We start from the raw sequence: 14,237 nt of genomic DNA on the forward strand, positions 1-14,237 counted from the left end.
AAGTTCTAGCCATGGCAATCAGAGAAGAAACAGAAATAACAGGAATACAGACTGGAAAAGAAGAAGTAAAACTGTCACTGTTTGCAGATGACATGATACTGTACATAGATAATCCTCAATATGCCACCAGAAAACTACTAGAGGTAATCGATGAATTTTGTAAAGTTGCAGGATACAAAATTAATGCAAGAAATTTCTTGCATTCCTATGCATTAACAACAAAAGATCAGACAGAGAAATTAAGGAAACAATCCCATTCACCATTGCAACAAAAAGAATAAAATACCTAGAAATAAACCTACCTAAGTAGGTAAAATACCTGTACTCAGAAAACTGTAAGACACTGATGAAAGAAATCAAAGATGACACAAACAGATGGAGAGATATACCATGTTCCTGGGTTGGAAGAATCAATATTGTGAAAATGACTCTACTACCCAAAGCAATCTACAGATTCAATGCAATCCCTATCAAACTACCAATGGCACTTTTTACAGAACTAGAACAAAAAATCTTAAAATTTATATGGGGACACAAAAGACCCCGAATAGCCAAAGCAATCTTGAGGGAAAAAGTGGTGCTGGAGGAATCAGACTCCCTGACTTCAGACTATACTACAAAGCTTCAGTAATCAAGACGGTATGGTACTGGCACAAAAACAGAAATATAGATCAATGGAACAGGATAGAAAGCCCAGAGATAAACCCACACACATATGGTCAACTAATCAGTGACAAAGGAGGCAAGGATATACAATGGAGAAAAGACAGTCTCTTCAATAAGTGGTGCTGGAAAAACTGGACAGCTACATGTAAAAGAATGAAATTAGAACACTCCCTAACACCATACACAAAAATGAACTCCAAATGGATTAAAGACCTAAATATAAGACCAGACACCATAAACCTCTTAGTGGAAAACATAGGAAGAACACTCTTTGACATAAACCACAGCAAGATCTTTTTTGACCCACCTCCTAGAGTAATGGAAATAAAAATAAACAAATGGGCCCTAATGAAACTTAAAAGCTTTTGCAAAGCAAAGAAAACTATAAACAAGACGAAAAGACCACCCTCAGAATAGGGGAAAATATTTGCAAATGAATCAATGGACAAAGGATTAATCTCCAAAATATATAAACAGCTCATGCAGCTCAATATTAAAAAAACAAACCCAATCCAAAAATGGGCAGAAGATCTAAAGAGACATTTCTCCAAAGAAGACATATAGAGGGCCAAGAGGCACATGAAAATCTTCTCAACATCACTAATTATTAGTGAAATGCAAATCAAAACTACAATGAGGTATCACCTCATACCGGTCAGAATGGCCATCATGAGAAAATCTACAAACAACAAATTCTGGAGAGGGTGTGGAGAAAAGGGAACCCTCTTGCACTGTTAGTGGGAATGTAAATTGATGCAGCCACTATGGAGAATAGGATGGAGGTTCCTTAAAAAACTAAAAATAGAATTACCATATGATCCAGCAATCCCACTACTGGGCATATACCCAGAGAAAACCATAATTCAAAAAGAGTCATGTACCAATATGTTCATTGCAGCACTATTTACTATAGCCAGGTCATAGAAGCAACCTAAATGCCCATTGACAGATGAATGGATAAAGATGTGGTACGTATATACAAGGAGATATTACTCAGCCATTAAAAGGAATGAAATTGGGTCATTTGTAGAGACGTGGATGGATCTAGAGACTGTCATACAGAGTGAACTATGTCAGAAAGAGAAAAACAACTATTGTATATTAACACATATATGTGGAATCTAGAAAAATGGTACAGATGAACCGGTTTGCAAGGCAGAAATAGAGACACAGATGTAGAGAACAAACGTATGGACACCAAGGGGGGAAAGCGGCCGGGGGTGGAGTTGGTGGTGGGATGAATTGGGAGATTGGGATTGACGTATATACACTAATATGCATAAAATAGATAACTAATAAGAACCTGCTGTTTAAAAAAATAAAATTCAAAAAAAAATGAACAATGCTAAAGGAAAAAAAATAAGTAAAAATGATAAACCCCCCCTAATAAAGACAGCAATTAATCAGTTAAATAAAAGCAAGTACAATATCAACAAAGAGAAACAAATAAAACTTATATTCTATCACCCATTGACAAAATAATACCAAAACATTAGAAAAAAATTATCTGAATTGATACATGAAATACACACAAAACAGCTGTTATAGCAGACTATTTGAAGAATAGAGAAAATTTGAAGGAAACTTTAGAGAGTTACATACATACATACACACATACATGCATACAAGTATAGATGATAGATGGAAGGATAAAGAAAGAAGGAAAAAAAGAGAAAGAAGGAAAAGAAAGAAAGAAAAAGGAAGGAAGGAAGAAAGGAAGAGAAAGAGAGAAAGAAAGAAAGAAATCAGATAGATGGGTAGATACATACACAAAAGATGGAAACATGTATATCAGTAATTCTGAATATGGCTACAGTTCCTTATTCGCATTTTTCTGTATTTTTTAAGTTGATCAAAATTAAAAACATTACTTAATCAAAAAAAATGTATATCCAAGATTAACAAGACTGGACTCTACCACTAATGAATAAACTCTCTAAATCTCATTTCCTCAATTGTATATTAAGAAAATGAACCATTATTTAATCTATTAGGTTCCTCCTAAATCAGATATTTAATAGGTTTATGATTATCACTTAATATGTGTCACGGTGATAAAATGACAAATGGGCTTGTATGTTTCTGCTAGACTCTCTCTCTTTCTCTCTTTCTCTGTCTCTCTCGCTCTCTCTCTCTCTCTCACACACACACACACACACTCCTCAGCAGCTGCTGGAGAGGAAGAATTTTCAAAGAAGTGGTCTCAACTGGAAATCCTCTTTCTGCCTAGTGAGACTCATTTCTAATTGTCTGACCCCTCTGGACATGATGCATATTTCAGTTCTTTTTCCCTGATGGACAGCAGGATCAGTCTACTGCCATTTTTATATCTTACTCTGAAGTTTTACTACTTGTTTATGATAGTTTCACATTTTTATAAATTTTACTTTTCTGTCCTTACCCATTTATTGTGCAAAGAAAAGGACAAAGAGTTGTAGTCTAAAAGTCAAGCAAAAGTTAGCAAGACAAAATGTGCCAAGATCTGGGGATACTCAGTTTCTTTCTAATGTAGCTTTCTGTAATTGTTGAATGAACAAATGAACGAATGGATTCTCCCATGTGAGCCCAAAGCAGGTTTCATGTATTTTGTCCCAGAGGGGAGACCAACTTGGCTGTCCCACCGGTGTTGCATAATTTTCCCTTCTTCGGTCTAGTCTTCCAGCCATGATCATCCATCCTTCCATCTCCACGTACTATAGAGCAATTGATAGTTATTCCCCGGTGCGGGAGTCACATATAATCCAGCTCCTTAGAATTATCACATCTCTGCAGTGGATTCTTCCCTTGTCACCTGGCATACTTAGCTGTGCCCCTTATGAGGGCTGCAGTGTACAGATATGTACAGACTCAGAGCTATTGTTTCAGAATACAGCCCTGTGGCAGAGAGACCCACTTGGAAGGCAAGCTGGGTGCACACGCATGTACGTTCCGCTAAGTGTATGCTATCCTGAGTCCAAGAGGGAAACGGTCTCTGTGTTCCCTAAAATTGCAAGTCATTCCACTTTCATATTGTCTCAGGACACTGTGTGTCCAGAGCTGTTAACATATTCTAAATACAGGAGAGCAGTTTGCAAGAGCTCCATGGAAATGTATTAGCAGCTTTTCAGTGAGCTTATTACAGTGTTAAATGGCACAACTTGGGTAACCCTGAAAATTGGCCCCTGTGTACTAAAAGCCCAACATTCCCAAAGCTGGATAAAGGGTAGAGGAGAAAAAATTGCTGGTGGCTTATTAATCAGTTACAAGCTAAAGAGAGGAAATGTGCTTTGAGGGTTTTTTCTCCTAACTTGCATAGCTAAGTGGTAACTAATAAAGCAAACCAAAGTAGCACTGAATGTTATTTTCTGCCCCTAGGACTTTTTCCAACTATGAATGTCACACCTGGACACTTAATTTATTGTGTGAAAATGCAAAGCAGGAGGGGAAAAAGAACTCCTGTATTTGGAAGTTCCCACTTTCTTTTGCTAGCTTGTGATGACTATGTGACGTGCAGCCATTGAGTACTTACACTGATAGAGAGCACGGGACCAATTTTGTACATACAATATCTGTCAGTCCCGGCACAGATGTCCTTAACGTCTTCTTCACTGTCTTCCAATCTGAGTTCCTTGTGCATAAACAGTGCAAATGCTTTCATTCTGTTAGGGCTTCCACCAACGCAGACAAACTGTTAATAAAAATAAACAATAACCTGCCTTAGTAACTGGGATAAAAAGCAAGGGTCAGCTTTCAACTTTAATGTTTTTATTTTTCAATTATATTCTTAAGGGTATATGTAGATGTTATGGGTTATGTTCATGAGTTAACTAATTGGCATCATTACCCGGTAAATAAGGCAACCAGAAACATAGTTTATGTACATAATTAGTAATGAAAAAGATAATCACAAAATCAAAATAAGTGTTGATTTTGTTCAGGTGGGTGTTTCCTGGTGTTTTTGTCATGGTGAACATCAAGAAGCATCTTAAGTGGACATAGGCAGCTTATTGTTGGGCATTAGCGGGCTATAGGCTTAATGTGTCAATTCCGAGGACATGGAAATACATAACATGAGAACTATAAGTTTAGATGTGTTTTCTGATTCCACATTCCCAATCATACGTTTTTATTATAAAATATACTATGTTAATTTAAAGCTTTAAAGAAAACACATCAAGACTTTCCAACTTCTCATTCAGAAGACATTTTCATGGAACAAGCCTTATCATTGTAGACTAGAAATCTCACTACGGTATTTCTTCATTTCCAACAATTTGGTTTTATTTTTGTCTTATTCACATTTTAACATCTCTGAAATTACAATATGGATTGTAGTCAAGGGTGTCAAATCTAATAAAATATGGTAATAAAATTGTCTGGTGGTTGCTTGTGCAATAGCCTCTTAGGGGTACATCAGTCCCAGGGATGGGAGAGGTGGATATCAGAGAGAGGATGGACATGGCCTAAGAGCAGCGTGGATGAGCAGCCAGACTGGTGGGGACCAGGGCTCAGCAGTGGGGAGGAGGAGTGGCAGCAGATGTCAGAGACCCGAGGAAGCACAGCCCACAGAAAGGTGCCAGGTGCAAAGTCATTCTGGAATCTGAGCTGAGCAGTGAGGTGCACAGAGTCTGAAGAGGCTCCAAGTCAGAGAGATAAGGCAACACAATGATTTAAGGACTAACCTTTGAGGTTAGAGAAGCCTGGCTTTGCACCCCAACCCTGTATCTGATTAAGTAGTTTGTTCAGTGTTATACGTGTAATCTCTACGTGCCTCAGATTATCACCTCCAAAATAGAAACAAACAAACAAACCATAGTATCCTTCAGAGGGTTTTTGTGAGGATAAGATGAGATTGAACATGATAGGGGACAAAGCCAGGCACTTTCTGAGTGGTCAACAAATGGCAACTTCCGTTTTTCATATCATAGAGCAATTTCCTGGCCCTGCTTTTGAGCTTGCTTATTTGTTTCTGTATTTTTGAAATTTAGTGCAAATGAAACTAGTTCAAATCCAGTAAGGAAAAGGCAGCTGGTAGTGCCTGACTGATGTGGGCAGCATTAGGCAGAGCTTCAGAAGGATTGCCAGTGAGGCCCCTCACAAGGATAAAGAGTATCTGCCCAAGGAAATAACTAACTGAGGTTGTAGAATTAGGTGCCCGATTCACAATTTACTGTGAGTATTGGGTGGTCTCATTACATGATGCATTTTGTTTCCATTTAGCAATAATTCCTATGCCACCCTCATTCTCGATGGTGGGATGTAATTATCCTTTTATCCAGGCCCTCTGCCTCTCTTCTACCCTCATTATTATCTTTTCTGTGTCTTCTTATGAGTTTCTCTGTTGGGGCCTAAAGTTGGTAATGAACTGCAATGAAAGTTAGCCATCAAGGCTGAGTAGCAAAGAGGATAAGACCATGGTCTAAGGTAAGTTTTTAAATTAGCATTGATTATTTGTGAAATATTCCCCTCTGTTCGTATGGACAGTTAAGACTTGGCTCAAGATCCAAGTACAAGGAGGTCATTTTTGTTGTTGTTGTTTCCTTTTCACAAAATACAGTAGTTTGAAAATAACCTCAGTGTGTGGTGCCAGTAAATGTAAATTACAACTATTCAGATTGACAATAAAACCAAAACAGATGTTGGAATAGCTTGTGGTTTGAATTCTTCTTTGAACTTAGATATTGCTGTAATCAACAGGAATTTCTGAATGTTTCTGGAGACATAAAGATGATAAGTGTAGACAAAAGCGTTTTTGTTCTTGAAGACTTACTTCTAAATCAGACTTACTAAATATCACCTATTGACACAATTTTCAGTCTGGCTGCTTTGACGAGGAGTAAAATATGGCTGAAGACCACCAACCAATAATGACTTTAAGTGACACTTTCTGTGATTTATGTCCCCCCCAAAAAATTATCATTTGTCCTGGTTTTATCAAAGAAGATAGAAATGTCTTGGGAAGGAGTCTGAAGCATTACAAAACTATGTTAAGGACTTTGCCTAAAGACTGCCAGAATGAACTCACTTTCAAATATGCCTAGTGTCTTGAAAGACTTAGCTTTGCCATGTTGTATTTATCTGGTCCTACTGCAGTATATGTATTTTGTCTGTTAATAAAGGAGTATAGAGACTTAAAATACATATTACATAGTATTGTAAGATAATGCTTTTCCATGTTACTTGAGATTTCTAGGGAGAGATTGGAGGGTACCAGTTAGTGATCTTATAAAAGATATATTTGGAGGTTGAATTTGAGTAGATAACTTCTAAAGATACTCCACTATATTTTTCAACTGATTGATTGATTCAAGTCTATATGACAAAAGACATTAGCTGTTTACCAAACTCTTCCCCCTTCTTTCTGGGCACACTACTAAACTCAACTTCCCAGCCTCCTCTTCAGGTAGATGAGACCATATGCCTGAGTTCCAGCTACTAGAATGTGAACAGAAATGGTGTCGCTTCCAGTTCTAACACATAGAAATCTCCCATTGGTGATCCTATAGATTGTCTTCTGTTTGTCTGCTGAATGGGCGCTGACACCCAGTGAAACTTTGCAAGGCACTCCTTGAAGATGACAGAGCAACAAGATAGAAGGAGCCTGGGTCCCTAATCACCAGTTGGAAGAAAGCCACTGATTGACCAGGAGCACCCACTTGGTACTCAGTGTGAGTGAGAAACAAACTTACATTTTGTTAAGCCACTGATATTTTGAAGTAGCAACTAACAAAACCTTTTAAGTACAGTAAGTAAGAAAATGAATAAAATAGGAATGGTTGTCAGAATCTTTAAGATTTAAAATTTTACACACCCAGAGTTCTCCTTTTCTTTGAAGATAGTGCTGTTAATAATGATTATCATCTCTGTGAAGACAAGGCTGAGTTTTCAGGTACTGATGGATTATGTCCTCTCTTATTAGCTAGAATTGCTACCCTGGGATTTAAGGGAGTTGAGAAATTGAACCTAGCATGTTCTTATTCAAAGATAAGAATGTAACTGGAAGGAGGCAAGTTTCTGAGAAGAGCATCTATAAATATAAGTCAGGCTTTACCTGTTGCCTCTAAAGAATAGGTTAAACAGCCAATTCTGATCATTTGGAACTACGTTACCTGCTCCCCAATCTACACCCCCCCACACACACACACACTTTTGCCTCCTATCCATCAAAATGGCCCAATCAATAGAGTTGTTCTCTAGTAGAAAAAAATGAGTTCTAAACCAGAGCATGTCTTTTTATCCAAAAGAGAATCTATTGAAATTGTCCACAGCCAGGTGGATTATGAGCTTATAAGGTTGGATAGTGGTTATGATGAAGTATGAGAATAGTGCTGATAAAAATCTAAGCAGGTAGAGGAGAGACAGATACCTAGATATGTAAATTATAGATCACTTTCTATCTCAAAAACATCAGTCTATTTAGTTATTAATTAGATGTTCATGTTAGTTTATTAATTATGATAGATCATTTAATTAATCAGAATTATCCTTATGTAAGGGTCCTGGAAAAGTCATTGTGAAGCATGAACCTCAAACCTAACATTTGAATTCAGGTAAAGTCCAATTAATGAGTATCAAAGACAGCCTTGATCAATTTACTCTTGGAGCATAAACATCAGAAACAGCAGTAGGAAGAGACGAAAAGATGAAGCAAAAGATTGAGGGAAGGCCATGAAAGAGCAAAGAGCCGCTGACTGCAGAGGAGTAGGGAAATGGGCGGGTCACATCAGATGAGCCCACACCATCACACCTGTGCCCTAGGAAAGATGGGAGGGGGAGGGAGCAATGTAGCCCCTACTGTTAATGAATATCATAGATTTATTTCTTCTCCTCCCCACCCTGCCACCCTTCCTTCCTTCTCCTCCTCCTCCTTCTTTGTCTAGCTAACCGCCTCCTCCTCTTCCTCCCCTTTCTTCAATGCCCCCTGTCAATTAGTAGACTATTCTCAGTTATGATGACTCAAAAAGCCCAGCTAGTGCAGTGGGCAAGAACCCTGGAAATTGGACTTAGAAGAATTTGGTCCAAGTCCTAGCTCTGCCACTATATGGTGTAATTTGTTAACCACCTTTGACCACTCTGAATTCAATTTCCTTGTTTTATGGAGGAAATGAATATCTGCTACACCCACCTAAAAGAGGGAATGTGAAGATTTGAGGTAGTGGGTCTGAGAGCTTTTATTTTTGTTCTTGTAATTGCTAAAGGAGTGAATAAAAGTCAGATGAAAACTGCACAATTCTCTAGCGGTGGGACTGTGATTAGGTGTAGGCCTTTTAGAAAAGAAAAAAAAAATTTTTTAAGTTCATTCCCTTTAACCATTTCTGTAAATCTTAATAGACTTAAATGTAAAAAAAATTATAGGTACAAAAATATCCATTTGAGTGTGTTTATGATAGAAAATACTTCAACATTAAAGTCAATAGTAGACTATGTAATGTATGGCACAGGCGCTTGGCATCCATAAACCATGTGTTTCAAAGAGAACACTATAATATGGGGAAATGTTAATGACATAAAGTTAAGTGAAAAACATAGACTGTAAAGTTATGTAATTCCAACTATTTAAAAATCTATTTGTTAAAAAGAACTGAAAGAAAAGAAAATAGGTTGATGGCATCGTTGTTTAGCTGGTAGGGGTTTTTTTAGACGTGTTTTTAAAAATCATTGTTCTAGATTGGTTCAAGATGACAGAGTAGAAGGACATGCACTCACTCCCTCTTGCAGGAGCACTGGAATCACAACTAACTGCTGAACAATCATTGACAGGATGACACTGGAACTCACCAAAAGAGATACCCCACACCCAGAGACAAAGGAGAAGCCTCAGTGAGATGGCAGTAGGGGTGCAATCACAATAAAATCAAATCCCATAACCACTAGGTGGGTGACTCACAAACTAGAGAACAATTATACCACAGAAGTCCACTCACTGGAGTGAAGGTTCTGAGCCCCACATCAGGCTTCCCAACCTGGGGGTCCAGCAGTGGGAGGAGGAATTCCCAGAGAATCAGACTTTGAAGGCTAGTGGGATTTGACTGTAGGACTTTGACAGGACTGGGGGAAACAGAGACTCCACTCTTAGAGGGTACACACAAAGTAGTGTGCACATCAAGACCCAGAGGGAAGGAACAGTGACCCCATAGGAGACTGAACCAGACTTACCTGCTAGTGTAGAGGGTCTCCTGCAGAGGTGGGGGGTGGCTCTGGCTCACTGTGGGGACAAGGACACTGGAAGCAGAAGTTCTGGGAAGTACTTCTTGGCATGAGCCCTCCCGGAGTCCACCATTAGCCCCACCAAACAGCCTATAGCCTCCAGTGCTGGGCTGCTTCAGGCCAAACAACCAACAGGGAGGGAACTCAGCCCCACCCATCAGCAGACAAGCAGATTAAAGTTGTACTGAACACTGCCCACCAGAGCAACACCCAGCTCTGCCCACCACCAGTGCCCCCCATCAGGAAGCTTGCACAGGCCTCTTAGATAGCCTCATCCACCAGAGGACAGACAGCAGAAGGAAGAAGAAATACAATCCTGCAGCCTGTGGAACGAAAACCACATTCACAGAATGATAGAAAAAATGAAAAGGCAGAGGACTATGTATCAGATGAAGGAAAATGGTAAAACCCCAGAAAAACAACTAAATGAAGTGGAGATAGGCAACCTTCCAGAAAAAGAATTCAGAATAATGATAGTGAAGATGATCCAGGACCTTGGAAAAAGAATGGAGGCAAAGATCGAGAAGATGCAAGAAATGTTTAACAAAGACCTAGAAGAATTAAAGAACAAACAAACAGATGAACAACACAATAACTTAAATGAAAAATACACTAGAAGGAATCAATAGCAGAATAACTGAGAAGTGACCTGGAAGACAGAGTGGTGGAATTCACTGCTGCAGAACAGAATAAAGAAAAAAGAATGAAAAAAAATGAAAACAGCCTAAGAGACCTCTGGGACAACATTAAACACAACAACATTCACATTATAGGGGTCTCAGAAGGAGAAGACAGACAGAAATGACCTGAGAAAATATTTGAAGAGATTATAGTAGAAAATTTCCCTCACATGGGAAAGGAAATAGCCACCCAAGTCCAGGAAGAGCAGAGAGTCCCATATAGGATAAACCCAAGGATAAACACACCGAGGCAATAGTAATCAAATTGACAAAAATTAAAGACAAAGAAAAATTATTAAAAGCAACAAGGGAAAAATGACAAATAACATATAAAGGAACTCCCATAAGATTAACAGCTGACTTCTCAGCAGAAATTCTACAAGCCAGAAGGGAGTGGCACGATATATTTAAAGTGATGAAAGGAGAGAACCTACAACCAAGATTACTCTACCCAGCAAGGATCTCATTCAGATTTGACGGAGAAATCAAAAGCTTTACAGACAAGCAAAAGCTAAGAGAATTCAGCACCACTGAACCAGCTCTACAACAAATGCTAAAGGAACTTCTCTAAGTGGGAAACACAAGAGAAGAAAAGGACCTACAAAAATAAACCCAAAACAATTAATAAAATGGTAATAGGAACATACATATCGATAATTAACTTAAATGTCACTGGATTAAATGCTCCAACCAAAAGACACAGGCTCGCTGAATGGATACAAAAACAAGACCCATATATATGCTGTCTAGAGACAACCACTTCAGACCTAAGGATACATACAGACTGAAAGTGAGGGGATGGAAAAAGATATTCCATGCAAATGGAAATCAAAAGAAAGCTGGGGCTTCCCTGGTGGGGCAGTGGTTGAGAGTCCGCCTGACAATGCAGGGGATGCGGGTTCATGCCCCGGTCTGGGAGGATCCCACGTGCTGCGGAGCGGCTAGGCCCGTGAGCCATGGCTGCTGGGCCTGTGCGTCCGGAGCCTGTGCTCTGCAACAGGAGAGACCACAACAGTGAGAGGCCTGCGTACCGCAAAAAAAAAAAAAAAAAAAAAAGCTGGAGTAGCAATACTCATATCAGATAAAGTAGACTTTAAAATAAAGAATGTTGCAAGAGACAAGGAAGGACACTACATAATGATCAAGGGATCAATCCAAGAAGAAGATATAACATTTATAAATATATATGCACCCAACATAGGAGCACCTCAATACATAAGGCAAATGCTAACAGCTGTAAAAGAGGAAATCAACAGTAACACAATAATAGTGGGGCACTTTAACACCTCACTTACACCAATGGACATATCATGCAGACAGAAAATTAATAAGCATGGACTTGAGGACACGGGGAGGGGGAAGGGTAAGCTGGGACGAAGTGAGAGAGGGGCATTGACATATATACACTACCAAATGTAAAATAGATAGCTAGTGGGAAGCAGCCACATAGCACAGGAGATCAGCTCAGTGCTTTGTGACCCCCTAGAGGGGTGGGATAGGGAGGGTGGGAGGGAGACGCAAGAGGGAGAGGATATGGGGATATATGTGTACGTATAGCTGATTCACTTTGTTATACAGCAGAAACTAACACAACATTGTGAGGCAATTATACTCCAATAAAGATGTTAAAAAAAAAAGAAAATAAGGAAACAGAGGCTTTAAAAGACACAAAAGACCAGATTGATTTAATTGATAATTATCAGACATTCCATCCCAAAATAGCAGATTACACTTTCTTCTCAAGTGCACAGGTAACATTCTCCAGAATAGATCACATCTTGGGTCACAAATCAAGCCTCGGGAAGTTTAAGAAAACTGAAATCATATCAAACATGTTTTCCGACCACAACACCATGAGATTAGAAATAAATTACAGGGAAAGAAACGTAAAAAACACAAGCACATGGAAGCTAAACAATACGTTACTAAATAACCAAGAGATCACTGAAGAAATCAAAGAGGAAATCAAAAAATACCTAGAGACAAGTGACAATGCAAACACGGCGAACCAAAACCTATGGGGTGCAGCAAAAGCAGTCCTAAGAGAGAAGTTTATGGCAACACAATCCTACCTCAAGAAACAAGAAAAATCGCAAATAAATAATCTATCCTAACATCTAAAGGAACTAGAGAAAGAAGAACAAACAAAACCCAAAGTTAGTAGATGGAAAGAAATCATAAAGGTCAAAGCAGAAATAAATGAAATAGAAACAAAGAAAACAATAGCAAAGATCAATAAAACTAAAAGCTGGTTCTTTGAGAAGATAAACAAAATTGATAAACCTTTAGCTAGACTCATCAAGAAAAATAGGAAGACTTAAATCAATAAAGTTAGCAATGAAAAAGAAGTTACAACGGACACCGCAGAAATACAAAGCATCATAAGAGACTACTACAAGCAACTCTATGCCAATAAAATGGACAGCCTGGAAGAAATGGACAAATTCTTAGGAAGGTATAACCTTCCAAGACTGAACCAGGAAGAAACAGAAAATATGAACAAACCAATCACAAGAAAATATGAACAAACCAATCACAATTCAATCAAATTGAAACTGTGATGAAAAATCTTCCAACAAACAAAAGTCCAGGACCAGATGACTTCACAGGTGAATTCTATCAAACATTTAGAAAAGAGCTAACACCCATCTTTCTCAAACTCTTCCAAAAAATTGCAGAGGAAGGAACACTCCCAAACTCATTCTACGAGGCCACCATCACCCTGATTCCAAAACCAGACAAAGATACTACAAAAAAAGAAAGTTACAGACCAATATCACTGATGGATATAGATGCAAAAATCCTCAACAAAATGCTAGCAAACGGAATCCAACAACACACTAAAAGGATCATGCAGCATGATCAAGTGGGATTTATACCAGGGATGCAAGGATTCTTCAATATACAAAAAATCAATCAGTGTGATACACCATATTAACAAATTGGAGAATTAAAAATCACATGATCATCTCAGTAGATGCAGAAAAAGATTTTGACAACATTCAACACCCATTTATGATAAAAACTCTTCAGAAAGAGGGCATAGAGGGAACCTACCTCAACACAATAAAGGCCATATACGACAAACCCACAGCAAACATCATTCTCAATGGTGAAAAGCTGAAAGCATTTCCTCTACGATCAGGAAAAAGACAAGGATGTCACTCTTGCCACTGTTATTCAGCATAGGTTTGGAAGTCCTAGCCATGGTAATCAGAGAAGAAAAAGAAATAAAAGGAATACAAATTGGAAAAGAAGTAAAACTGTCACTGTTTGCAGATGACATGATACTGTACATAGATAATCCTCAATATGCCACCAGAAAACTACTAGAGGTAATCGATGAACTTGGTAAAGTTGCAGGATACAAAATTAATGCACAGAGGGACTTCCCTGGTGGTGCAGTGGTTAAGAATCTGCCTGCCAATGCAGGGGACATGGGTTCAAGCCCTGGTCCAGGAAGATCCCACATGCCGCGGAGCAATTAAGCCCGTGTACCACAAATACTGAGCATGCGCTCTAGAGCCTGCAAGCCACAACTACTGAGCCCGCATGCCACAACTAGTGAAGCCCACGTGCCTCGAGCCCGAGCTTTGCAACAAGAGAAGCCACCACAATGAGAAGCCCACGCCCCGCAGCAAAGAGTAGCCCCCACTCGCCACAGCTAGAGAAACCCCACGCAAAGCAACGAAGACCCCATCGCAG

The 14,237-nt window shown here is 39.0% G+C and overlaps 1 protein-coding gene across 5 annotated transcripts in view; it reads right to left on the reverse strand.

Annotated features, from left to right (window-relative positions):
- Positions 1-14,237, reverse strand: part of UPP2 (uridine phosphorylase 2) — a 44,121-nt gene that overhangs the window by 22,184 nt on the left and 7,700 nt on the right. For all 5 annotated transcript variants that reach the window (XR_014297038.1, XR_014297039.1, XM_082659039.1 and 2 more), the window contains exon 3: positions 4,175-4,333. Coding sequence is in view for 3 of the 5 variants with exons in the window: in XM_082659039.1 (XP_082515165.1) it covers positions 4,175-4,333 (159 nt within the window). In the remaining 2 variants the exon portion in view is untranslated. The remainder of the gene's footprint in view (positions 1-4,174; positions 4,334-14,237) is intronic.

This window comes from Grampus griseus (assembly GCF_964374135.1).
Source record: "Grampus griseus genome assembly, chromosome: 7".
In the NCBI taxonomy this organism is placed as follows: Eukaryota; Metazoa; Chordata; class Mammalia; order Artiodactyla; family Delphinidae; genus Grampus; species Grampus griseus.